This window comes from Podarcis liolepis (assembly GCF_965112155.1).
Source record: "Podarcis liolepis genome assembly, chromosome: 3".
Lineage (NCBI taxonomy): Eukaryota > Metazoa > Chordata > Lepidosauria > Squamata > Lacertidae > Podarcis > Podarcis liolepis.
In genome coordinates, this window is record NC_139557.1 from 67,696,063 (window position 1) to 67,723,703 (window position 27,641).

The following is a 27,641-nucleotide window of genomic DNA, read 5'->3' on the forward strand; positions in this document are numbered from 1 at the left end:
TACACTAATAGGATGCCTAAAGTCAGGAGAATAAAATTATTACCTAAAGTGAGAAGATTGAAATATTTAAGTGTTTGGCCAGGGCACAGACTGCATTATTTTAGGACAACTTCATGCTTTACATTTTAAAGTTGTATGCTAGTGATATTTTAAGTGTATACCTAAAAATTTTAAGTGACAGTGATATACAAGTGCTGAAATGCACATGTACATATACAGTACATATGTGTACATTCATATACATGATGTATGTATATACATATATCAGAGTGCTGGGATTGGCAATGGCCTCTGTTAAGTGTACACTCTTATGAGCAGCTAAAATTGGCTGCTGTGGAATTGCATAGGTTTCCTTTTCCCCTAGCCTAAGGACTCAGATCAGATCACAGATACGTCCTTAAGCTGACATTGGATATTGTCAGATAAGTCCCTAAGTGTTATGGCTGAGCAAGGATCTGACTCTGGGACTCCTGCTTGTAAAATAGCCCTACATAGAGTGCCTTCCTATATGACCTACTGTAAAATACTCGCTGGAGTCTTTTGCACTACTGGCTGAATTGCATTAAACTGTTCTGTGAAAGAAGCTCTAGCAACTGGAGATCTAACCCCTCCTCAATTGCCTGTCCTGCTACTGCTGCCACCTGTTCTAACTCCTGAGAGAAAGCAGCCCAGATAGTCTTGTAGATTGCAAAGAGAAAAATCTAGTGATGAATTCCCATGCTGCCTATCAGGAGAAAGTAAATCTGATAACCTCCAGTGGATCTTTGCACAGCATGCAGGTTCTCTTGGCCTAGCTTGTCCCAGTGGCTAATTGTGGGTTTCCAGCAAAATGTATTGCAAGTTGTTGTTTGATTCCCATTGGTTTAATAGAAGACTTATTCATACTTCTGTCACTGTTGAACTAGGGATTATCATGACTCTTTCTTGCTCTTTGGCCTCCAGTCGCTCATGTTTTCATTGGCACTCTGATTTACAGGCAGGAAATAATACAAAAGTGATTGTGCTGAATATTTGAGCACAAACAGGTTTCAAAGCACATGGTTTTGGCACATGGCTTTATCTTCAGAATTACTCTCTGTTTTATTTCCTTTGCAGTTGGTAGCCTTCATCCTAGCAGCTTTTGTACAGCATCCTGCTTCCTTCCTCTCTTGAAAGTTGGAGTGCTGGCACTCCTGGCTTTGTGTTTGTCACACTTGAGTCTTTTAAATAAGAAATTCTATTCACTTTTGAGATAAGCCCTACATCGCCACCACCCCTCCTCCTCTTCCTCCTCTCCTCCCCAAGCCAGATGGGGTCCACAGTATGGTGGCCATGTCCCCAGATACCCCCTTCACATCCACTAGGGTATTTTGTCCCCAGTTTTTAAATGTATTGTTTAAAAATGAGGTTTGGGGTTGTTACTTGTTTTGGTTTCTTGGTTGCAAGGGGAGTTGCCTCTTCTCTTCTATGTGCTCAACTGGGGATTGTCACACACACACACACCCCGAACCAATGGGGGGCATGGGGGAAGAGAGTGGGGAAGCCCCATTGTGCAAGCAGAAGTCCGTTCACAGATCTTCCGCTGATGGGACCAGTTAGGTGAATCCTGCCCTTAATTACATATAATTATAGAATTTCCATTAATTATAAGTTTGTTGCAACAGATTGCATGACTATACATTTATTTTAACTATTTGTCTATCATTTAATTACAGTAATCTCTAAACAGTGTACAGGAGACCTAATGCAGTGAAACTAAAAATGAAATAAAACTAAAAATCAGAATTCACTTTAAAAGCCTGCTGAAATAAAAGTCTTCAGTAAGCACTGGAAGGTCAACAGGAGGGAGTTCCACAAAATACTGAACATATAACTCTTGGTGGATATGAGCTGAGCATCTGAGCCGTGGCAGACCACAAACAGTGGCTCAGCTGAAGACCTCAATGATCAAGTAGAGATCTAAGGGATCTGGAGGTCCTGAGGTCTCCTAGACCCAAATTATAAAAGGGCATTGCAAATTAATAGAAGAACATTTAACTTGACCCAGAAATGTGTGGGCAGGTTAGTGCAAGCTTTTGAGCACCAGAGTTATGTGCTGGCAATAGCCTGTCCCCACCAATAGTCTGGCCTCAGTGTTTTGAACCAGCTGAAAACTCTGAACCAATAGCAGCCCCACATATATGCAAAGCATCTCACCACTCCTAAAAGAGAAGGAAGAAGCCCCTGCACATATGGAGCTCTGTTCGTGTACACTAGGTGTTTAGTGACTGCCAAATTGACTCTCTGATCCCTCTTAACTAACTCCTTGTTCCTAACAGCAACTGAAGCTGGTTTTGGTGCCGATATTGGGATGGAGAAATTCTTCAACATCAAATGCAGAGCTTCTGGCCTGGTTCCCAGTGTGGTTGTGCTTGTTGCTACAGTGCGGGCTTTGAAGATGCATGGAGGTGGGCCAAATGTAAGTTTCTGTACCTATCTCATAAAACAAATGATAAATCTTTAGAACTCCCTAAGCCTGAGAAAGCCCCTTATCATTTGAAATATGTATAAACGCTTTAATTTCAGAATTGCTGAAATAGTTCTCAATGTAAGCTAATTTAACAAAGACTCTCATTTCACTGTCTTTCATCATGTAGATGTGGCATTATCTGTGTTGCTTGTTGGATTAAGACGTATTAAAGAGGATAGCTCTAAAAAGGACTAAAAATTTAGCAAGGAGAATTAGGTCTGTTTGGAATTTTTCTTCTCCCCCACTCTTTCTCTCTCTTTTTTTTACACGCAAGTACTGGCCTTTGAAATGCCATGGATAAACTCATAGGGTTACATCCAGATTTACAGCACAATCCTAACCATGCCTACTAAGAAATAGGTCCTATCAAATTCAGTGGGGCTTACTCCCAGGTAAGTGGGGTTACAATTGAGTATTGTCGTGCTTAGAGCAGACCCAATTAAATTGATGGGCATCCCATTGATTTCACTAAGGCTTCTCTAAGCATGACCAACCCACTGTGTCCTCTAGTCTGAACTGCTACCCACTCTGCTCTGTTTCTGCCATTACCTAAGTCCTGAACTACTAACTAGGGATATCCTCTAGATTCTAGTTACTGTTAAGTACATTTAAGACCAGCTGAATATAATGAGGTGGGGTGTTATGTACTGAGTTGAATAGGATCCAAAATGCAGGAGTCTGATTGGTCCTAGAACAATAGGATTCAGAATGCAGCAGTCTGATTGGTTCTAGAACAATGCAGCAGTATGATTGGTTCGCAGGAGCCACCCAAACCAGCTCCAGGTGGAAGTGAATCCACAACCTGATTGGCCTACAGGAGAATCCTGGAATTAGCCAATCAAGTGCAGCCCATTGTGTAAATAATGTATATAAAGCAGATATTTTGGGGGAACATTCATTCCTCCTCACCACTATGAGCTGAATAAAGACCATGAAATCCACTCTCGACTCTGAGTATTTTTCATGGGGTTACTAAAAATCCCTGGAAATAAAAGTGCTGAGCTTTCCCCTATTTCTTTGTCTTCTTTTGATCTTGATCATAGCAGTACTCAAGGTAGATGTATTACAACCAAATCTCCCTCTCCTGCCTCTCGAGTTCTTGGAGTACTTTCCCTTCCCTTATCCTGTCACCCAAGCATGCAGTCTGGCTTTCATCTACTTCGTCACTTTCTGCCCTCTTTTTCTTAACTTTAATTTCTCGCTAGAGCTGGACTTCCTATCTTTTTCCTGGGCTTTTGCAACCACTTCCCTGTGGGCCATTGCTATTTGTTTGTAAACATTTACTGGTCCCACTTCAACTATCTTAACCTCTGTGCAGAATTTTTGCTTCCAAAATTGTGTGGTAGCTGCTATGATCACATTGTGAGCAATGGCCCACATTCAGCCTGTCTGCAGTTTGCCTTCGCATTCACCAGATTCTTGCCTTTGCCTTTCCTGGCTCTTCATCTTCCATGCTCACTCTGGCAGCCTTTGTTCCTAAAGTAGCGGATGCACCATTTCATGTTACACTGAAACTCTCTCACAGAATGCATGTCCTGATTCCACCTTTCAGATTCTTCTGCAAACTACTTTGTCTGCTTAATACTTTGCAAACTCGCTCTCTTACCTACAGCATGGGCCTAACCATGTTTACTCAGAAGTAAAGCCCCATTGATCTCAATGACACCTACTGCCATGTGAGTATGTTTTGGAATACAGTCATAATATTATTTATTAAACTCTTCTCACCATCCAGCTGCAGATACCTGTCGACTGGGTAACAATGACCAGTACTTTTGCACCCAACCAACCCCAACCCCCAATTGAAGGGGATGTATTTACTTGTCTGAGAACTTGGGTTGAAATAAGACTCCTTCTTTGGAATAGCTGCGTGCAGGCTGAGCACAGCCACTGAAATCTCTAACACTTGTTTCACCTTCTTCGCTTAGCCAAATGAAGCATTCACTGTAAGCAAGGAAAGCACCAAGCCATATAATTCACAAATTAGAATGTAAATAGATTTCCACCCCCTTGAATATTTCTAGCTCACTTCCCTTCCTTAACTTTTCCAGTTGAGGCGTTCTTCATATTTATGCTGGGCTGCTGGTTTTCAGGAACTGGAATCAATTTACTTTGTTAGTGTTGTGCTTTTGGGTTTCCACTCTGAAGAACTGCCAAATGTAGCTTCGCAGACTTGAACTTTTAAAATAATCATTTTCAAGCAACAGGGTTGTTCAAGATTTGTCAAGGAATAAGATTTCAAAGTGGGAAGTGGGACAGTAGTTACATTTCCTGACAACTCCTATTCAAGAGGCAAACTCAATAAACCCTGCCCCCAATTGTACCTTTCAGTGAGGTTTCCTAACAAGCCCCTTCCCTCCATAAGCTCCTCCTCTGATTCTCCACTTTCTCACCCTCTCCTTATCATGTTGCCAGCAACATCCAACTCCTCCACCTTTTCTCCCTGGTTATTGCTTCATCCACCCCCCTACTGGAAGCCAACACCAGCTAGCATTCAGGTGGTAGTCTTGGCAAAATAATGGGATAGGATGCTGAGCATTGCCTAAGTCATGTGCTAAAGAGGAGTGTGTAACAATGGTTGTGGTTGTTGGATAGGCTGCAGCTCTCTGCAGCCCTCATCTGGCATTGGGGCATTAGCGGGGAACAATTTATTATATAGCATGGTAAAAATGACAGGCAATAGGTGGTCCATATTTGTCTCTTATCATTTTTTAAAAAAGTTTCACAGTCACCTTAAGTGTCTTAAAATGTGCCTGGAACAGCATGTTATGTAAACATGTTATTGGAGTTTCCAACTGAGATGAATGGTGTGAACACAGGGATGGAGGCTTTTGCAGGGGAAAAGCAGGGGAGCTTAACCCTTCCCCCTACTTGCAGAGTTTCACCTACAACCTCTCCTCACAGGCCACAGTTTCCTCCAGCAGTGGCTGGTGCAATGTAACTTCAGTTTCAAAATGGAAGCATGAACATTTTGGTAAAACTTAATGGTTTTATTTTGAGGTCTCCTAAAAATGAACTCGGGGCTTGAATCTGACATTGTTTAGCTAGTGCTGGCTTGAAGAATACTAGATGTTGCCAAATCACACTACAACATCAATAATCTGCTTGTGTAGATACGATAATTAATGAAAGAAGCAATGTGAAATTCTAATATTCCCACTGTTGATACTGATAAATGCTGACCCTTGCTGCTTTTTAGAAAGGTATCAAAATAAGATTACCTCTTTGGACAGGTCTGTTCTATGACCATTGTTTAACTGCTTGTTTGTTATCTTAGGTGACAGCTGGTGCCCCTCTTAAGAAAGAATATACAGAAGAGGTAAGATTTAAATCTTTCATTGTCACTTTGTAGGCAGTCAAGGTAACGGAGGAATTAAATTTGACATTTACAAAGACTAGACTCCTGGATGGAGGGGAAGGGTCGTAGCTCAGTGGTAGAGCATCGGCCTTGCAAGCAGAAGGTCCCAGGATCAATCCCCAGCATTTCCAGGCAGAACTGGGGAAGACTCCCTTCCTGAAATCCCATAGAGTTGCTGCCAATCAGTGTAGACAGTACTGAGAAAGATGGACCAATGGTATAAGGCAGTTCCCTATGTTCCAATTTCTGTTGTTTGTTTGTTTGTTTGTTTACCACTCTTAATTTAGAAAATCCCCAAGTTTTAATATGCTTTTGGCATTTCTGTTGTATTTGTTAGTCACCTAGTTGTGTCTGAACACTCTTGCTGGGCTATGGAAGCAGGATATAAATGATTATAAAAATAGATGTAACCAAATACTTTGCAACAAAAATTCATTTTCCTTCATTATGATAACTGAATGTGCAGGACTTCTTAGATTTTCCATAAGAAAAAGCAAAGCAATTGTCCAGACCTTTCTGTAGCATTAACAAATTGTGCAACACTGTTTGTGTGTTCCTGTTTTGATGAGCTAATAAATGCATGTTGTTTCTATAACTCTTGCTTAAGAAACAAGGATGCTACAATCTGTAGCTCTTGTGTTGTTTATTTGGTTAGTTTCTCCTCCCAAAACACTTTTTTTATTGCTTCATGGTTTTGATGGAAGTAGGCTTCTGGCCACAAAGCTCAAAGCTCATGCCACAAATATTCTGACCATAGGTTATGCATATAGTTTTACAGTGAGTGACTCTGTGACCAATTTGATAATCCCACACTAACAGCAGGATCTAAAATTCCGGTAGCCCCAAGATCCATCAGGGTTCCCTTAAACAGCAGCACTGGAAGGAGTGTCCCCTGCCTTTGCTGTCTCTCTCGCATATGCACTTCATAAAGTGTTAACGGTTTCCCACATCCACATTTCAATATCCTCTTTGGCTTCCCTTTCTCAACACATCCTTAAACAAAAATATCTCTTGGTAATCACCTAGTCTTTGTCCTGAAATCCTATGTGCATCTCAAGACTGGAGGGGATGTGTATGTAGAACCTTTTTTGAGGATTGCTTCCGGAAAAGTTAGAAGCAGCAAGAATCTCATTGTTCTGGTAACATCGTGCACCACCAACAGCCCCATGTGAACTGCAGATGTGGATTCGCTCAGCAGCCATACCAGTTCTACAAGTAAAGATCTTGAGATCTATAGATTAGCAGTGTCCAAAATTAGTTTCGAATCTCAGACATAATAGGCTTAAAAGATTTTTCAGCAGACTGGATTTCATGATTCTGTCCAGATTTGAGCTTCCTTGAACTAGTCACATGTTGAACAGAGTTTTCTAAGCAGTATGGAATACAGTTAATAAGAACCACAATGCTATATATTTCTGTTCAGAAGTAGGCTTACTGCATAGGATTGCAACCTTTGGGAGATAAGCAGAAATCTCTTCATTTAATCCTGCTTACCATATAAACCCTTTAGGTGGAGCTGTGGGTTAGAACTGGGGAAACTTGGCTGTGGCCTATACAACTTTCAGGAGCTTGTTTTTATTAATCCACAGACATAGTGCATGATAGGCATCATTTTCGTGGCTAGTAGGACTGAGTGTCTATTTTTTTGCCATGCTGCTGACAATTCGTCTGAATGTAAGCTGTTTTAATTGATTTTAATACTGCATTCTTACATTGTTGCAACCCACCCTGGGGGCTTAGAATGAAGGACGGTTAAGAACTCTTAATATGATGATTTTGAGGAGAAATTCACTGTACCATCTGGCTTTAGTAAAAAAAAAAAAGCATTGAATGAAAAGTGAAAAGTATTTTTATTGCAGTTAAATTTATATTGACTTTTTGTTCTCTGTCCACCAGAATCTCAAGCTGGTATCTGATGGCTGCAGCAACTTACGGAAACAAATTGAAATTGCCCAGCAGTTTGGTGTTCCAGTTGTAGTGGCTCTCAATGTTTTCAGGTAAGACTTGTTTTTGTAGAAATCCATGCTGGGTCTTATGGGTCTTTAGAAATCGATTACCTGGGTCTTCTTTCTTTACCCTTTTTAAAAATGGGGATAACATTTGCCCACCTCCAGACTGTAGGGACCTCACTTGTTCTCCAAGAATTCTCAAAGATTATAGACAGAGGTTCTAAAATTATATCCACAAGCTCCTTTAGTACCCTTGGGTGCAGCAAACCAGGCCCTGGATATTTGAATTCATTTTAAGTTAGCTAGGTGTTTCTATGTGTACCTTCCACAGCCACCTCAGTACTTTCTGAGGTCTGCAGCTTTCCTTGCTCCTCTGACTCGTGACCCCTTCTTCCAGAGAGTGGCTGCTGATTGCAACTAGAGACTAAAAAAGTAATAGAGGTAGCCAATCTGATATGTAGCAGCACACATGGAAGGAGGAGAAACCAGTTTTCTCATCTCTTCAGTAACCCAGTGCCAGTTACCACGTTCAATTTTGTAGGAGTCAGTGGTGAATGGACCTTGGACCTTGCACCTATGGTGTATAAAGCCATATTGTTTTTAGTCTTGCCTAAGTTAAAACTGTGAATAGTGCTAAGTTTGTATAGACATTTTGCTTAGATATTTTGTATAATTCTCTTACCCAGGCACAGGGGAACCTGTGGTCCTACGGTTATTAGTGTACTACAACTCCCATCATCCCTGACCATTGGCCATGCTGGCTGTGGCTGATGGGACTTGGAGTCTACCAAAAATATCTATAGGGCTACAGGCTCTCCATCCCAGCTCTTATCTAGTGAACTGCTGTTCAGTACATTAGTATGAAGAGTCACTTAGCAAATTTGACTGATAAATAAAGTTGTAAATGAAATGATTGTTTTGTTGGCAGTACGGACTCTCCTGCTGAGATTGATTTAGTCTGTGAGATTGCCAAGCAGTCTGGAGCTTCTGATGCAGTGCCATGCAGTCACTGGTCATATGGGGGCAGAGGAGCTGTGGAATTGGCTCAGGCTGTAAGAAGAGCTGCCAATCAGCAGAATAGCTTCAGATATCTCTATGACCTGGAGGTAAGCAAAAGATCCAACCAATTTCTTTGTGGTATGTGCATTTATTTCCACATAGTGGAAGTTGTAGCTGTTCAGTCTGAATCTTTAGGTGTACACATTACTCCTGTTGGGATCGTATCTATGTTGGTGGTTTTTGTCAAAATTCTAATTCAAACATGTCCTGTTACAAGCGTTCTTACTCTGCACACTTTGAAAACTAGGTTCAAATATATATGATGGAATCTAAATTCTGTATGCATTGTTTTGAATTGTGCTCTGTTTTAATGTCTAACTCAGGATCTGGCACACATGCAACCCTTTTAATTCATAAGGTTAAAAGGTAAGGTAAAGGACCCCTGGACAGTTAAGTCCGGTCAAAGGCAACTCGCTTCAGGCTGAGGGAGCCGGCGTTTGTCCACAGACAGCTTTCTAGGTCATGTGACCAGCATAACTAAACCACTTCTGGTGCCACGGAACACCATGACAGAAGCCAGAGCACACGGAAATGCCATATACCTTCCTGCTACAGCGGTACCTACTTATCTACTTGCACTGGTATGCTTTCGAACTGTCAGGTTGGCAGAAGCTGGAGCAGAGCAATGGGAGCTCACCCCATCATGCGGTTTTGAACTGCTGACCTTCTGATTGGCACACCCAAGAGGCTCAGTGGTTTTGACCACAGCGCCACCCGCATCCCATTTTAATTCATCTGGCCCTGCCTAATAGGATATTCCCTAGCTCAAATCTTTAATCTGTCTGGGAGCATCTGATGTTGCAGTATTTGTGAAAGCAAGCTGTCGGGGGTGGGGGTGGAGAGAAGGAGAGCTGATGATTGCCTAGATAGGAGACTACTGGGAGCCAATCTTTGCTTTTTAAGGAGGAGTGGATATTTAAAATAATAATTAAGAAGTAAGTACATGTTGAACATTTGTTTATTGTTGGATTTCTCCAGATTATTGCCCTTTAAAACAGTCAGTCTTAAATTTAATTCCATTTTATGCAGTTGCTCTCTGTTTCTTCTTCTAAATCCTACCATTTTATACTAGAAAGCATACAGCACTAGATTAACCAGTGCGTTGTCAGCTGATGTAAGCAAGTTAATTAGCATCAAGATTAGTAATTAAATTTCTGGCATAGTTGGAATGTGGTGTGAAGAAACAACAGTGCCCTGATTTGAGAGCGTGAGTGAGATGTGAAAAGCCTTACATCGTTTGTCAAGGGGCTGAAATACTAAGAAATAAGGTGAAGCTAAAGATATCCAAATAAATTGTGGGATTGGGAATTACACAAGGGATTTTTGCAAAAATGCAGACAGGCGGCAAGCGGCTTTGAGAAGACCACAGAGAAGTTTGCAATATTCACAATGTTTGTCTTCACACAAGAACCCATCTAAATGGTTTGACTCAGTGTTGTTTATTATTTGTTTCCCATTGTTAAAGAGAATTGCCCACGAAAGCCATCTGAATTCTGTATGAAGCAATCTGTATTTCACAGGATTTGGGGTTGTTGTTTTTTAGTATCAGCTAGAATACAAATAGTGATCATCAACATATCAGTGCTCCCATCTAAGAAGACTACTTTTGCCCTTCCAGTGTTTCGAACAAGGCTTTAAGTTGAAGCAGAAAGCTATTACTCAGCATAAGTGCATTCATTAGCAGTAAGCCTAGATAATGAGGGTAGGGTGGATGTTGAATCCTATACATCCCTTTCCCAAACCTTCCAGGCTTCAGTAATTAAGTAATACAGGGGTGGGGAACTTAGGGGACTCAGGCGCCAAATGTGGCCCTCTAAGCCAAGCTTCCTCAACCTTGGCCCTCCAAATGTTTTGAGACTACAATTCCCATCATCCCTGACCACTGGTCCTGCTAGCTAGGGATCATGGGAGTTGTAGGCCAAAAAACATCTGAAGGGCTGAGGTTGAGGAAGCCTGCTGTAAGCTCTGGCCCTTGGGTTTGTCTCACACCACACTTTCTCCCCTCTGACACCCCTTCGTTGGTCCTTCTTGCCACCCTCCTTGAGTGTTGTTCTTGGCTGGAATGCGTCCTTGAACACTCCTCACTGGCCTTGCTTCACACCCTTCTAGAGTATTTTTGCTTAAATGCAAATGGGTCCTTGAACTCAGACAATGCCCCTTATTTGTCTGGATGGAGAAGGTGTGTATAGCACCCAGTCAGCAGTAGAAAGGGGAAGTTTCAACTCCTTGTTCCACCTACTTTTGCCTATGGCCTTGCCCACTACCGCCATGTGGTCGCCCAGAAGGGGACGCTGAAAAAGTTCCCCTACCTTTGTGCTACAAGATTGTAGCATAAGGTTCCTATTGCTCACAACTTGCGGCCAGCCGAAATCCCATTTGGCTCTCAGAGATTTCTGCTGACTGGAGATTTTTTGTCAGAACTACATATTTCTCCTCGTAAGAAATCAAAGTACAGAAAACATGACACAAGCCGTCTCTCACCACATCAACTTGGGTGAAGACAGACATAATTAAAAAGAGAGCCTGCAGCATGTCCCTCAGCAATGGAATGAGCCTAGCTTTTTCCTCACTTCACAATTTGATTGACAGATACACATACCAGTAAATCAAATGCTGGTTCCTCTGTGAGTCTCGCTCTGCCTTCACGCTTCAGGCAGGCACTTTGTTTTTTAAAGGCTGCATGTACATGTATATAGGAACATAGCTGCCTTATATGGAGTCAGACCATTGGTCTGTCTACCTCAGTATTGTCCTCATTGACAGGCTGTGGCTCTCCAAAATTTTAGACAGGGAGCCTTTCCCAGTCCTGTTTAAGGTGCCAGACATTGAGCCTGGGACCTTCTGCATGCAAAGCAGATGCTCTACCATTGAGCTATGGCCCTTCCCAAAATGAGACAGCCTGTTTTTTGCTTTATTAATTTGATAGGAAAAAGTATAGAACTACTTGGATACCTGCCAATCAGAGTTGTGCAGAACCAAGTTCTACAAAGTTGCATAATTTCTTTCCCCCCCCCTCCTTGAGAATGTTTATATTGAACACAGGGAGCCTGCTTCTAAACATGGATCTCTGCTTCAAAAATATTTCATCTGTTTTATTTATTTCTGTTGATTTAAATTTATATTATTTGAGTTGCTGGAACCTTCCCTAGGACTTTAGGATGAAAGGTGGACAAAAATAATAATACTGTAATACAGTCATACTGTGGTACCTCTGGTTACGTACTTAATTTGTTCCGGAGGTCCGTACTTAACCTGAAACTGTTCTTAACCTGAAGCACCACTTTAGCTAATGGGGCCTCCTGCTGCTGCCATGCTGCCAGAGCACGATTTCTGTTCTCATCCTGAAGCAAAGTGCCTTGGATCTCAAATGCCTTGGATCCTGAACAAATTGGCTCCCAAACAATCGAAACCTGGAAGTGAGTGTTCCAGTTTTTGAACGATTTTTGGTAGCCAAATGTCTGGCATGGCTTCCGCAGCCTCTGATTGGCTGCAGGATGTGCCTGCAGCCAATCAGAAACTGCGCCTTGGTTTTCGAACGGTTCCGGGAGTTGAATGGACTCCCAGAACGCATTCTGTTCAAGAACCAAGGTACAACTCTAGTAACGACACTGAAGCAGTTTCAAATACGGTACAGATGCAGGGTTTGTAGATCAGGAGCCAAACCCTGATGGACATAAGGATTTCTGACAATCCTGAAATCACTGGGTTGAATGATTTAAACTGCTTTTAGAATGCTTTTTTAAATGTTTGTTATTATTATTCATGAGCCACTTTGCTAATGGAAACGATTCAAGCCGTTTTCCAGACACACTGGAAATACTAAAACCATTTAAATTAAGCACAATCAATAAAAAACAAAAAACACACCTCTATACAAATAAAAAAAGAGTGGTTTTGTAGATGCTGGCCCACTAAATGTGGCCACAAATACTTAAAACCCTTCAAACTGAGGGCCAAAAGCCTGTGGGAAACAGGAAAGTTTTTGCCTGGCCATATTAGTGATACGGGCTCATCCAAGAGAAAGGGTAAGATATAAATTTCATCAATAATCAATAATGGTGTTGTAGATTTGGGAGGAGGACCCCCTTAAACCCTAGAAATTAATAAATGCTAGGATTTTGATCAGGTTTAAGGTGCTGGTTTTGACCTTTAAAGCCCTAAGTGGCTTAGGACCCATGTACCTACAGGACTGCCTGTCTTGGTATGCCCCGCGGAGGACCTTAAGGTCCACAAATAACAACACTTTGGAGGTCCCGAGCCTCAAGGAGGTTAGATTGGTTTCAACTAGGGCCAGGGCCTTTTCAGCACTGGCCCCGACGTGGTGGAATGCTCTGTCACAAGAGACTAGAGCCCTGCGGGACTTGACATCTTTCCGCAGGGTCCGCAAGACAGAGCTGTTCCGCCTAGCCTTTGGTTTGGACTCGTTCTGACCCTTATGTTTCCCTCCCCTTATGGTCTTGATTTATCGGCTACTTTAAAATGAGGCTGCATTTTAGATTGCATTTTAACCTGTATTTTAAATTGGATTTCCACCCCCCTCTTTCCCCCCTATTATGTTTTTACCGTGATTCTCCCCGGCTCTGGCTGGGGAGGGCGGGGTAATAATAATAATAATAATAATAATAATAATAATTTGGGATATGAAGCGAGAATACAAACTGCAGAGGAATTCCTGGGTTAGCCTATGCAAAACGAAGTGGCCAAGCTAGGGCCTTTATGAAACAACTATCTGTTTTATTTATTTATAGACATTTATAGCCCATCCTTCACCACATGGTCCAAGGACTGAATTCTCCTTCCTCTTTGGCTTTGGTACTTGTATTAAGCCATAGTCCCCTGTGATATCCATACCAGGGAATTCTGGCTTGATCTCAGTTAACTAATCAGGATATTAAGTCAGCATCTGATGTTGCTGGAATTATAGATACGTGTTTGGCTGTGACCCAAGGATGTTATTTTATGCTTGTGCACTGAGGTTTTGGTCCTTATAGAGCAGGGATAGCCAGCATGGTGCTTCCAAATGTTATTGGACTACAACACCTATCACTCATTGCCATTGGTCATGCTGGTGGAGGCTGATGGGAGTTGTAATCCAACATCTGGAGGGCACAACATTGGCTACCCCTGTTACAGATGTTGCTCATGGATAGTCACAGTGGGGAGACAAATAAAGCTTCTTTGCTCCTCTTTGCTCCTTCAAATCATATTAATCTGAAGTGTAGGCCACCCTGCTTCTTTCCCCACCCCCTCCAAGGAATCACATCTGTCAGCATGGCACTTGAAAGCATTCATAAATACAGTGAAGTGTACAATACCCCCTAATGTGCGTTTCTTTCAAACAAAATCTGGATGTGCTTTTTGCCTGATCTTTTTTTTTTTTTAAAGTGATGAGTTTGAAAGCTAGCTTTGTCCCTTTCTTATTCGCACACTCCGCCCATCCCACGTGACAGCATGGCACTTTTAATATTTGTTTTTATTAAATATTTTCCCTTCCTTTCATGTTCTCAAACACGGGGTGGGAAGTGGCTCCATGTTGGGAAGATGAAAACAAATCTCGTATGGCCACAGATGGAGGTGTAGATTCGCATAACAGTTTAAACTTTTAAGTGAACATTTTCTTCCATACATTAGGCCGCCAATTCTGTCCTACAACAATCTAGCTAAGGAGGGTGCTTTGAGTTTAGGAATTGCCCTCTGTCATCCACTGAACTTGTGGAATCAAAAGAGAAGGCTGAAATTACAAACAGATTTAGGAAAGGGTAATGGGAACGGAACAAGAAAAAGTAATGAAAGATGAAATGTGCAGAGTCAGCGGCTATTTTAGCACCAAGCCATATTAATCCAAAGCACCTTGAACTATGCATTTTGTCTTGGCTGTGTTCCTCACAATAGATTTGAGGAAGATATAGATGGCTTCATTTAGCTGGGGCTTGGTTATTTATTATTTCTCCCAGTCTGTGTAGAAATGAAGAAGTACTGATCCCTAAGCTCAAGGCTATTATATATATATATATATATATATATATATATATATATATATATATATGCTTTCGTAGATTTTCACGGGTACAGGAATGCAGGTTTTGGTGTCTTCGGGTGTCTTCCCGTGTAAGAGTTGGGGTGTCTAGGCGACGTTTCGACGAGGTCTCACTCGTCATCTTCAGGCTGGTGTTTTCGGCTTCTTGTTACTGGAACAGAGCAGGATCTCAGTGTTTGAGTTCCTATAAATACTGTTGAGTGGGTGTGGTGTATAGCCTCCAACGTTCTGGGCAGAGAGGAAGTTCCCAGGTTAGTGTGCCTTTTCTTCTTTTGTTCCTTAATTACTTGAGGGATATCTTGAGTGATTTCTTGAGTGATATTCTGAGTACCACTTAGGTGGGTCATTAGGTGTGGATTAGTTGCTAAAGCTTTCGTGTCTTGACCTCTTGAGCTTGTGAAGAGTTTTTCTGAGAAGATGGCTGTACTGCACTTAGTTGTGCTCTGGCTTGGCTTCGTGTATAGGGGCGAGCTGTGGTTTTGTGCCCTGTGCCAGCCAGATCTGTGTAGGGATTGCAGGGGGGTGCAGCATCCGGAGGTGCCACTATGGTTTGGCTACTGGATGGTGTCTGTAATTTATCTGTGGAGAGGGTCTGGGTTTGGGTCTGGTGTGGTTGATTGGTGATGGCGTTCTGTGTGCCTCTGGTTCTGGTGTCGGTTTTTGTGGGGAGGGCTAATTTCCAGATGTCTGGCAGGCGGGACGTGTCGTCACGCTTGTTCATGTTGTGAGGGTGTTTCTCTATCTCGATGGCTTCCATGATTATTCTCTTGTGGTGATGTTCCATGTTAAAGAGCAATTTGGAATCTGCAAAATTAATTTCGTGTCCTGTTTCTTTCATGTGTTGGAAAAGAGAGGAAGTTTTTTCTTCTTTTTTGACGGCATTCTTGTGTTCTGCGATACGTGCATTTATTCGTCTGTTTGTTTGTCCAACCATAGTGGCACCTCCGGATGCTGCACCCCCCTGCAATCCCTACACAGATCTGGCTGGCACAGGGCACAAAACCACAGCTCGCCCCTATACACGAAGCCAAGCCAGAGCACAACTAAGTGCAGTACAGCCATCTTCTCAGAAAAACTCTTCACAAGCTCAAGAGGTCAAGACACGAAAGCTTTAGCAACTAATCCACACCTAATGACCCACCTAAGTGGTACTCAGAATATCACTCAAGAAATCACTCAAGATATCCCTCAAGTAATTAAGGAACAAAAGAAGAAAAGGCACACTAACCTGGGAACTTCCTCTCTGCCCAGAACGTTGGAGGCTATACACCACACCCACTCAACAGTATTTATAGGAACTCAAACACTGAGATCCTGCTCTGTTCCAGTAACAAGAAGCCGAAAACACCAGCCTGAAGATGACGAGTGAGACCTCGTCGAAACGTCGCCTAGACACCCCAACTCTTACACGGGAAGACACCCGAAGACACCAAAACCTGCATATATATATATATATATATATATATATAATATATGAAAATATTACTAATAACAAATCCAAAGATTTGTTCTCATGATGTTAAAAGATTAAAAACAAAACAGAAGGCTTATTTTAAATCTTTTTAATCACATGACACTGAACACAGGTTGCATTATGAGGTTATTCAGACATTGCTCCCCACACATGCTTCTGCCCATGGTTCCTTGTTTCTGTCTTGCTCCATGGTGTATAAAAGCTGAGACAGAAGATATTTCTGTAGCTGAAAACAATGTCTATTCACTTTGTACACATGGAATGGTATTCAGTTAGGTACTTAGGGTAGTCCCACTGATATTAATGGACCTAACTTAGTCATCAATTTCAGAGGGTCTACTCTGAGTAAAAATCGAACACCACCCGTGAGAAGAGTGGGAAAGCATGAGTATGTAAAGGAATGTATGGGGGGGGGGACAACATTCAAGCAGCCACTCTGGGTTAACATCTGACAGAGTCTTGTAACATTTGAAATTGCAAGGTTTCTCTTTCGTACATAGTGGGAATAAAAAATCTTTCCTCCCTCTTTTTGTGAGTGAAACTGTGAGCCACACTTTAACTTTAGCTTTGGTACGGCTGAATGTGAGACCGGATAAAATTGCCCCATAGCCCAGGATGAGCTGATCGCCAACTTTCCCTGGTTTTTAGCTAAAGGTGAATTATTAAGGATAAACGTGTCTTCATAGGCACCTCTCCCAGAGTGAATTTCCCCCAAAATAACAAAATTGCAGCTGATATTTTTCAACACGATTTTCATTGTTACTTCACTGATGAAAGTGATTTAGTGTCACTTTTTGCATCCTAAGTTGTTGCTTAGGATGTAATCAAGGGGTAAATTCTGTATATTGATCCAACAGCTGGCAGTTTTGAATGAGCATATTTCAACACTCTGCATACACATGGGAAGAAACACATGAGTTATACTGTTCTTAAAGTATTAGTCTCAGTCAGGCTACGTGCTTCATAGCAAAACTGGAAGGGATCTGTTGTTCCTCAAAGCAGCACCAGAGCTACTGAGGCATAGGCAAATATGCTTGTAATTTGACCCTCATGGTACCTTGTGTCATGTTCAATATAAGCTTACATTGACAGTTTCATAGTATAGATTTCACAAAACACTTCCACTGGAAGAAAGGCCCTGGTATTTTGCTACAAATAAATTTATACAACACTTAAAAACCACAGCACAGTTTCCGAAATTAAGGAATTAATAATGAAAAAGTCTGTTATTCTTCTGTCATGTTTCCAACAATACAAAACTTGCATCAAACCACATTGAGATATACTTTTCCAGGACTCTTTAGGCAGCCCTATTGTATTAAAATATATTCTGTCAGTTTAATTTGTCCAGCTCCTTTGAATGGATACATAGCACTCCTCACATCCTGGACATATACTGGCAACTTTATTTTGTCCAATGTAGGGATGAACAGTATAAGTAGTAGTCATTGTGTTACACAGCAAATTCTTATGTAAGCAGCTCTTTGAAACAAGATAGAATGCATTCTACACGAGGAGAATACTATACCTGCGTCCTTTGAGGTGTACAGCAGTTACCTAACACCATAGTAAATTCTGTATTGCATGTAGATAGCATATTTCTCCTGGGCTTCCAGTCTGATAGTATCACATAATCTGGACTTCACAAAATGTCCCAGGCGGGGCAGGTACTTTTCTTTTTAGGATACCCATCCACTCACTATAGGATATAAACATCCTGGACTGCAAAGCTTTCATTAATTTCATTCACAACACCATCACCTGTGTAAAGAGTCTGAGAGAGGGAGAACAGGGCACGGCTGGCTGAATTGCTTTCCACCTCTGGGCTGAAGCACACCTGATCCCGATGGTCAGGATGCAAGTGTTCCATTTTCACCATGAATCTGAAGGGAGCTGTGCCATGTGGTCAATGTCAGATTTAAGCACCACTATACCCAGGTTCAAATTAGGTCCAACTGAACTGAATGCTGCAGGATTTTTCAAGAAGTGTCATGTGAAAGACTGACAGTTTTGCATAACATTTTTTGGTTTGTTTTTTTTAGTTACCCCAATTGATTTCAGGATACAATGTACTGAATCATAATAAATGTTTGGTTTTAAAACACACATTTACTATAGCAAAGTAGACAGTGGATTTGTATAGTCATGGAAGTCTCGCAAGTGACTCGGACCAGGTCCACCCAACATGAAGTCAATGCTTATTCCAGTTATGAAATATGGCTGCTATATCTTTGTGTTCATCTCTGTGGCTGTTGTGGGCTTGAAAGCTCACAGGGTGATAAAAAGGGGAGCCAAAAAGCAAGGCGGGTGCGGACCACCCCGGGTGTCATCCTGAGGGATGGTGACATTGCCACCGCCCCGGGACGCTCACCGTGGGCAGCGCACACACCCACACCCTGGATGCGCATCCCCGGCGCCGCTCGCCGCTCCAGGTGCCGGAGCAGTTAGCTCTGCCACTGCTGAAAAGCACTCTTGCCAGCCTGGTTCTGTTTCACTAAAACACTCCTTTTACGCTTGCAGAAGAGTCTAAAGCCTTAATCCAGAATTTATAAACTGTTGTAGCTGTACAGCGTCTCACAGTTTTCAGTCACTGGGTACATTCACACATGCTGCTGCTGCCTTTGGGTCAGCTTTGTACAGAAAATGCCTTTTTCTGGTCCACAGCTGCAGTGGGCTTCTGAGGGAAGGCTGAGTATAAAACATTGTAACATGAGTAAATACTGCAAAGGTTCATATTCACAATGGACAGAGAATTCTGTTTGTAATAGAAAGGGTAAGTTTTGTTTTACATTTTTTAGTTGTAAATTGTGCCCAACTGGTTACGTTTGCTGAAGGAACACATCATAACCTCACTTCCAAATTCTTTGGCTTAAGGCCAAATGAAGAACAGTTTTGTAGCATGTTTCTCTTCAACCAGACCTTTGGTTGATTAATATTCTATGTCATTTAAAATGTGTTTGTGTGAGTGTGTGGGGGGTTATTGGTTTGTTTTGTTCTTGATCTTGTTCTTTAAAAATGTAGTTTGTGTTTTTATTTTTGCATTTTTATGTTGTGAGCTGCCTGAGATTTTTGAATGAAGGGCAGTATACAAATAAATAACAATAATGATTCCATGCAGAAATGTCCTGCAGGCCTAATTGAAAGAAACAAGATGTTTGGATGCTTAAATATTTGAGCATGTAAACTTTTTCTTATAGGCAAAGATTGTAAAATATCATAGTCTCCAAGCAGCATAGAGGTAGGGGGCATTATGAAAAGTTTTTGTTGTGTTGGGACATGATAATTTATAGTTTTGTTTTGAAACTGGTGGTGCTCACCATCTCTTTAAAAACAAACTGCAAAATGTATTTATGTGGACATTAAATATAAGGCCAATTTTTATCAGCACAGTCTGACTCCAATTACTAGGTCATATGTTCAGTAACATTTTGTTTTGTTTTAAATGAATTGGTCTTGAGTGATGCTAGCAATTTGTACTGATCTGACTGCCTGTTCTGTTCACGTTATTTAATTTGTCGCTCATGCTGTTTACAGTCAGTAGCTGGTGCCACAGAGCTGACTTTTAAGAGTCAGTTCTTTAACTAATCCTTGTTGGACACGCACTTGTTTAGCTGAGGCTTATAACCTTTCACTGTTTATAAGCTTGGCAAACGTGGCGTAATTTGGCCCATTTTTCAGTACAGTGGTACCTCGGGTTGAGAACTTAATTCGTTCTGGAGGTCCGTTCTTAACCTGAAACTGTTCTTAACCTGAAGCACCACTTTAGCTAATGGGGCCTGCTGCTGCCGCTGTGCTGCCAGAGGACGATTTCTGTTCTTATCCTGAAGCAAACCTGAGGTACTATTTCTGGGTTAGCGGAGTCTGTAACCTGAAGCGTCTGTAACCCGAGGTACCACTGTAGTGCATACCTGAAGCATGCTAGCATCAGCGACTTGAGCTTTAAGATGTTTTGCACTTCTTCAGTCCTATCTGATTCAGATTTTGCAAGATCTTCTCTCAAAGTGGCATTTGTTTGAAACCACATAGCTGCAGTCATCCATGCAACTACAACTGCAGCAGAGGGTTGTTTGCCTTTCTGTGATTTATATTCCTTACAGAGGTTTAGCAAGCCCTGTCATTTGAACTTGACCGTAATGTTGTCACTGATCACCATGGGTTTGGACCTAATGTTTTTCTAATTTAGATGTATCTTCATTGATACCCAACAGAAGGGACCGGAGTTCCCGGCTTCATCCATAGTGTATATAAGCTTGCTTAAGTTCAGTTCCTCCTATTTCTGACAGTTCCAGTTGTGAATCTGGCACCATGAGTCCCTGGGGTTTAAGGTCATATTCTGTACTGCCTGTGGCTAGTGATCCCTTGACCCAAATGCCTTCTATATTTGTGGGTGGAGATCCTTCAGTCCTACTGCCATTTCTACCAGCTGGCAGCCCCTACAAATCCTTTATAGATTTGTTTTCTGCATTGACATGTATTTTAGTATCCTAAAGTCGATTAAAGTTATTACCAAAGATGGTTTAAAAATTGGTAGGGCTATTAGGGCTATATAATGTGATTTTGGACCTGTATCTCACCTGTAGCTGAGTTGAGTTGTCCATCGCCCATTCAGATATTTTTTTTATTTGTTAACTTTCTCTGCTCTAAATATGTTATCGTAGAGATTGGAATCAAATATAATTTAAGCCTCATCACCCTTATGTGACTACTTTTATCAGGAAGATTTTGGCAAATTTCTCATATATATATATATATTTTAAAGTTTTGCAAAGTAGACAGTAGAGCAGCAAGGAACTCTGAACTACAAGTAGGAGCTTTCTGAGAAAAGACAGTGGAATGTTTTCTTTTCTTACAAGTTTTCGTTCTTGGCTATATCCAGAGTGCAATCAAAAGTTACATTAATGAGGATGTTTTGCATTTCTTCCCCTTCATTCTCAATGACAGCTGACATGGAGGTATTGTAACAAGAGTCACAATTTTATGATGGCAAACTCTGCCAGCTGGAATACTCTCCTTGGGTCCAGGTTGCCAGGATTTATATCCAAGCTATTCATGAGGTATTATCTCAGACATTCATTATATTGTACTGTACTTGATGGCATCCATGAAAACGTCTGAAATCCAGCATGTGACACCAGCCTATCCATTTTAACCACAATAAGCACGTAACTTGTGATTCAAAAAATGTCTTGAGGCATGGATTTCATTAAGCACATTTCCTATAGTTACCATGTAAAGAACAAAGCTTACAAATGCCAGTTCTAGTTTATTCCCTGAGCTGGTTTTATTTGTGCTACTCATGGCTTGTTGTAGTCTCCACTGACAGATTTTATATTTACAAGTTAGATTTGTAAGGGCAGTCCAGGACCTCCAAACACACGGCCCAGGTGTGGGCATTTTGGTGCTGCTCATGCAGCAAAAAACAACATGGGAGGCAGCAGTTACAAGTGACTGGTCTCTGCAGCCACAACAGGCGCTGTGATTCTCCAGTGGCTTAACTTCATATATATATCACCACTGTCTGTAGGCTTTTATATGGGGATGCTAGTAAGATCTTTATTGGTAACTCATGAACTAGAAGGCTGATCGCCATAAAGAAGGCTGATTGCCGAAGAATTGATGCTTTTGAATTATGGTGCTGGAGGAGACTCTTGAGAGTCCCATGGACTGCAAGAAGATCAAACGCATCCATTCTTAAGGAAATTAGCCCTGAGTGCTCACTGGAAGGACAGATCGTGAAGCTGAGGCTCCAATACTTTGGCCACCTCATGAGAAGAGAAGACTCCCTGGAAAAGACCCTGATGTTGGGAAAGATGGAGGGCACAAGGAGAAGGGGACAACAGAGGATGAGATGGTTGGATGGTGTTCTTGAAGCTACCAGCATGAGTTTGACCAAACTGCGGGAGGCAGTGGAGGACAGAAGTGCCTGGCGTGCTCTGGTCCATGGGGTCACGAAGAGTCGGACACGACTAAACGACTAAACAACAACAACAACATGAACTAGATTTTGTTGAGCCATATTTGTATCCGGCTATTTAGAAATGCAGGTGATAGTACTTAAAATGACATCAACTGCTTATTTTCAACACAAAAGCAGTGAAATAAGATTATTATCAATAAAACAGCTTAAGATCTTCAAGCAGACATAGGGTTAAGTATTAGGAGCAGTTTCTTAAAAGATATGGATTACAGAGGCTGAGATGAAATAGGGGACACATTTTACAAATATTTTTGTTCAGTAAAATAAGCCTTTTCACTTTTGGTTCCTTCCTGAACCCAATTACTTGCTGCTTCAGCATGATTTTGTTTGTTTAAAAAATTGCCCGTTACAGTGTTGTCATTTGACGTGTTAGATTTGACTACAAGACAACCTCATAATTTCTAGGGAAACTGATTTTTAACTCCTTCACCCCCAAAGAAACAAACAAAAGTGCTAAAGTGAGAGCTACCCACAATTAGGGTAGTTAAGCCAGTGTGAAAAAGGTCTGTTTCTGTGAAACATTTTGGGCTCCCCAAAGGTCCCTCTTAGAGCCCAAAGTGTTTACTTCCAAACATTTTGCTCACCCCTAAAAAAAAATAGATGAAGTTATTGGATTTAAAAGGATCAATTTAAAGAATATTATCAAACCTTGCATCTTTCAGCATACTTGAAAGTGACAAATCTTCCAAGGGACACAATTTCAAGTTCACAAAAGAAAAGAAAAATATTTCTGAGTGAGTTTAATTATCCTCCTCCTCTTAGGACCAAAAAACATAAGAAGTTAAGTGAATCTTTGCTTCAGAGCAAATTGCATCTGCTAGACTTGTGTGTTCCCTAATGGTATCAGAGCAGAAGTAGGGGAAGAATTTAACCCTTTCCCTGCTCTTCTCCCGAGAAAATTCCTCTTCTGAAGCTGGCATTTGGTTTGGGGGAAATTCCTCATTGGCAGCAATGCTGACAATGGTCAATCCATTACCCTCCTCATCCAATCCATACCCTGTCACTATGCTGACAGGCCTTGCCAGCATAGTGACACACAGCAGGTAAAGATAAACGGAGAGGATAGGATGTGAATGAAAAATGAACGCAAAGAGGGGGAAATTATCTGATGCCTCCACGGGTATTTCTTTAAGCAATTTTGTGGTTTTTATTTGAATGCATGTTTGAGGAGGGAATGGGAATTTCTCTGTTTGTTGAAAAGCAATGTGATAATGAGGTTTCTTCTCAAATTGGATAATGATCAGGTTGTTGATTTAAAGCAGAGTCTCGTGCCCAGCGGAAGGATGAGGAGTACGTGCTGCATACTCTATATTGCTTTATTTATAGTTCAAAGCAGGTATATTACAGAAAGACATCTTGCCTCTGCCGGAGCAGAGAAAATGCAACCTCTCTCCTCAACAGCTCGGAGAGAATCACACAGTGAAAAACAGGAAACCAGTGTACGTCACATCCAGCCTCCCTTTCCCGTGAGAAACTCCAACAGTACAGACTGTGGAATGTAAACACCTGTCTCGTGACAAGCCCTTTCGCTGCACAGTGAAGGAAAGCAGAAACCAACATCCTCCCCCTTTCTGTGAACATCACTGGGCAGCGTGTTCGTACAATATCAGTACAAACCCAACTTCTGCACATAGGTACAGTGTTGATCCCTTGATACAATCTTGGACAATACATCAGCAGGAATTTCATTACCTGGCATATAGGACACCGTTACGAGTCCCTTCTGAATACATTCCCTAGCATGCTGCAACTTTAATTGCAAGTGTTTCGTGCTTTGCTTACAACCTTCAGATTTCAGCAAAGCCAAACATGCTTTGTTGTCCTGGTAAACCTGGATTGGACATTTGACAGGAATTTTCATATCTTTGCACAATTGTACTAACCATTCACAATCCTTAAGTGAATAAGACAGTGCGTTCAGTTCAGCTTCACAAGTACTTAAGCTAACTGTTGTTTGCTTCTTGCATGACCAATCAAACAGACCCTGATTGTACATGTAGCAAACTCCAGACGTACTTTTCCTGTCTGTAGTGTCACTTCCAAAACTTGCATCTGCAAATATTTCAAGACCACCAGACTTCTGATTGTTAAGTTTCAGTCTGTAATGCATAGTGCCTTTCAAATACCGCGCTATGCGTTTCAGAGCTTTCCAATCCTTGACACTAGGATTGTTGACTTGTCTGCTTAGCAAATTACAGCTAACAGCAATGTCTGGTCTTGAACATCTTGCAATGAAGTTTAGCTTGCCTAGCACACTTCTGTACAGTGTAGTGTCAGAAAATGCTTCTTCAGTGTCATCTACCTGATAACCTGTTGTCATTGGTGTGTCTACAGGGTTAGCATCCATCAGGTTTAGTTTACTTAACACATCAGCAATTTTCCGTGACTGGTGTACTAGAATGTTACCATCTTGATCTTTCTCTATTTCCAGAGATAGGTAGTTGTTTACCTCACCAAGATCTTTCATGTCAAAGTGCTCTTTCAGTTGAGCTAGGGCGTTATTGTACATTGCGACATCTTTCCAAAAGAATAATAAATCATCAACATAAAACAAACAGTACAGTTTCTTTTGCCCCTCCTCTTTGACAAATACACATGGATCAGCTTTCCCTTGCTGAAAACCTAGAGAAAACAATACTTCAGTGAGTTTTGTGTGCCAACACCGTGCACTTTGTTTGAGACCATAAAGGGATTTCTTCAGAGCACAAACAAATCCCTGTTTTACCTGTACGCCATCAGGTGGAAGCATATAAAGTGATTCATCCAGAGATCCGTACAGAAAAGCTGTATTAATATCATGGTGACTTATGTGTAGATTTTCCTCTGCAGCTAGCTTGAGCATAAGCCTAATGCTCTCATATCTCACTGTGGGTGAGTAGGTCTCGTGATAGTCTTCACCTGGTACCTGTGCAAAACCTCTGGCTACCAATCTGGCTTTGTGTCTGACTATCTTGCCATTTTGATCTGTCTTCGCTTTGAAGACCCATTTGCTTCCAAGTAGTTTCATTCCTGGAACTACTGGAACTAGTTCCCATGTTTTGTTCCTTTCTAAGGAATCAAGCTCAGCCTTCATGGCATTTAACCATGGCTCAGCTTCCTTTGAATCCAAACCCTGGATTTCTTGGAAACTTGAAGGTTCAAATACCTTCTTGGAGCTTTTAACAGCTGTTACTGCTATCGTAGCAAATTCATCAGCAAATCTCTTTGGAGGTTTGCCTTTTGTGGCTCTTTGTGACCTACGAATTAGCCTTAAGTCTTCAATACTCTCCTCTTCCTTCTTGGGAGAAAAACGACCTATTGTGAACAATGGTTCCTCCAATTCCTGATCAGAGCTTTCAGAGGGTCGCATAGAGGCTTTCGCACTCTTGAAATCCTCTGAATCACCCGATTCAGTTTCAGATTCAGACTCAGAACTTTCATCAGTGGGTTGTTGTGGTTGCTCTTGACTATCCTCAGTCTCATCACCGTCATCAGGATAACATTGGAAAATTCCCACATTCTCCCCCCACTTTGCATTGTACTCAACACTTCTCGTGAGCTTAATTGTCTTAGAGTCAGTCATCATTATTCTGTAAGACCCTTTCTGATAACCTAGAAAGATACAATGCAATCCACGCTTGTCTAACTTGGAGTTTTGTGGTGAGTGAACCCACATGTCAGAACCAAAAATCTTCATGTGTTTGATGTATGGCTTCTTGCCAAACATCTTCTCATAGGGGGTACAACCAATCGCTGAAGATAACCTGCGATTGTAACTGTAAACAAAACATGAGAGAGCTTCGGCCCAATAACTCTCTGGAAGATTGGCATCATGTAGCAAGGTTTTTAACCCTTGAAGCAATGTCTGATTTGCCCGTTCCGCAAGTCCATTCTGCCATGGCGAGCGAGGACTAGACAAATCGTGTTGAATTCCTTTCTCAGTCAGAAAAGCTTCAAACTGCTGAGAAGTGAATTCTCCCCCGCGATCACTGAAAAGAGTCTTTATCTTCTTACCATGCACATTTTCCAACCAAGCACAGAATTCCTTGAACCTAGGAAAAGCCTCTGATTTCTGCTTGAGATTATACACAAAAATATATCTAGAAAATGTATCAATGAGAACCATGAAGTACCTATTGCCACCCAAAGAGGGCGCTAGTGGTCCAACCAAGTCAGCATGAATAACCTGGTATGGTTCTGTAGCTTGCCTACTAGACACCTTACCTTTCGCAGCCATTTTCACCTTGTTTGCTGCGCATGCTTTGCACTTCATGTGGTACCTGCAGGGTTTAATAGTCATACCTTCAACCAAGGCAGGCATTTTAGATACTGCCTCAAAATGCAAATGACCAAATTTTCTATGAAAATCATGAATACATTCTGCATGCAAACTTTTGTTAGAACCTGCAATGCAACAAGTGTCATCCTGCACAACATCATCATAATACAAAACAAACAAACGATCAACATATTCAGCATGCAATACATAATCATTTTTCTTTGTGATGATGCACTTCTTGTTCTTGAAGGACACGTCAATGTTCCGCTCATTCAGCTGTCCAACACTGAGGAGATTATGTTTGGCGTCTGGCACGTAAAGCACATTCTGTATCGATAAGTCCAAACTGTGAAGAACAACAGTTCCGTAGCCTTTACTGGGAATAGTGTGGTCATCCGCCTGGTGAATCGCACCTTCCTGCGGTGTAAAAGACACAAACAGTCTCTTATCGTTGCACATATGGTGGGTTGCTGCTGAATCAACAACGAAGAAAGATCTAGACGTCTTCTGGACCTCTGCAACCTTTGGAGTGAAGCGTGAAACCATAGCCTTGTGCTGCGTTGTCCTAGACACCGGACCTTTGCCTTTGCCTCGGCCTTTTCCACGCGATGAGCTTTCGCTGCGCTGCTCTGTCTTGGCCCTGGGATATCTGCATTCCCTCTTCATATGGCCTAGACGTCCACACGAGTAGCATTTCACTGCCTTCAAAGCTTTGGCGCCATCTGGTGGTTCCACTGCACTATGGGATGACGTCTGTGAAGACTCCCCCTTGCCCATGCAGCTAGCACCCCGGCGATCTGCTTCATTCAATATCACGGCAGTTACATAGTCCACTGTCAGCTGAGCGGTTGGCTGCACAGCAATCTGGGTTGCAACAGACTCCCAACCTGAACCCAAAGATTGTAGTATCAAGAAAGAATACACAGCCTCTGGAAAGTTGAGTCCTCTCTGTTGCAGCTCATGTCTCAGATTTTGCATCTCCATCAGATGTAAACGCACATCTCCACCTTCAGCAAGAGCCATATTATGCAGCTTGTTAAA

At 41.7% G+C, this 27,641-nt stretch overlaps 1 protein-coding gene across 1 annotated transcript in view; it reads left to right on the plus strand.

The window, feature by feature from the left end:
• MTHFD1L (methylenetetrahydrofolate dehydrogenase (NADP+ dependent) 1 like) overlaps positions 1-27,641 on the plus strand; it is a 112,861-nt gene that overhangs the window by 56,134 nt on the left and 29,086 nt on the right. Inside the window, exons 21-24 of the mRNA XM_083496415.1 lie at positions 2,298-2,437; positions 5,766-5,807; positions 7,743-7,843; positions 8,724-8,901. Of these exons, the coding sequence (XP_083352541.1) occupies positions 2,298-2,437; positions 5,766-5,807; positions 7,743-7,843; positions 8,724-8,901 (461 nt within the window). The remainder of the gene's footprint in view (positions 1-2,297; positions 2,438-5,765; positions 5,808-7,742; positions 7,844-8,723; positions 8,902-27,641) is intronic.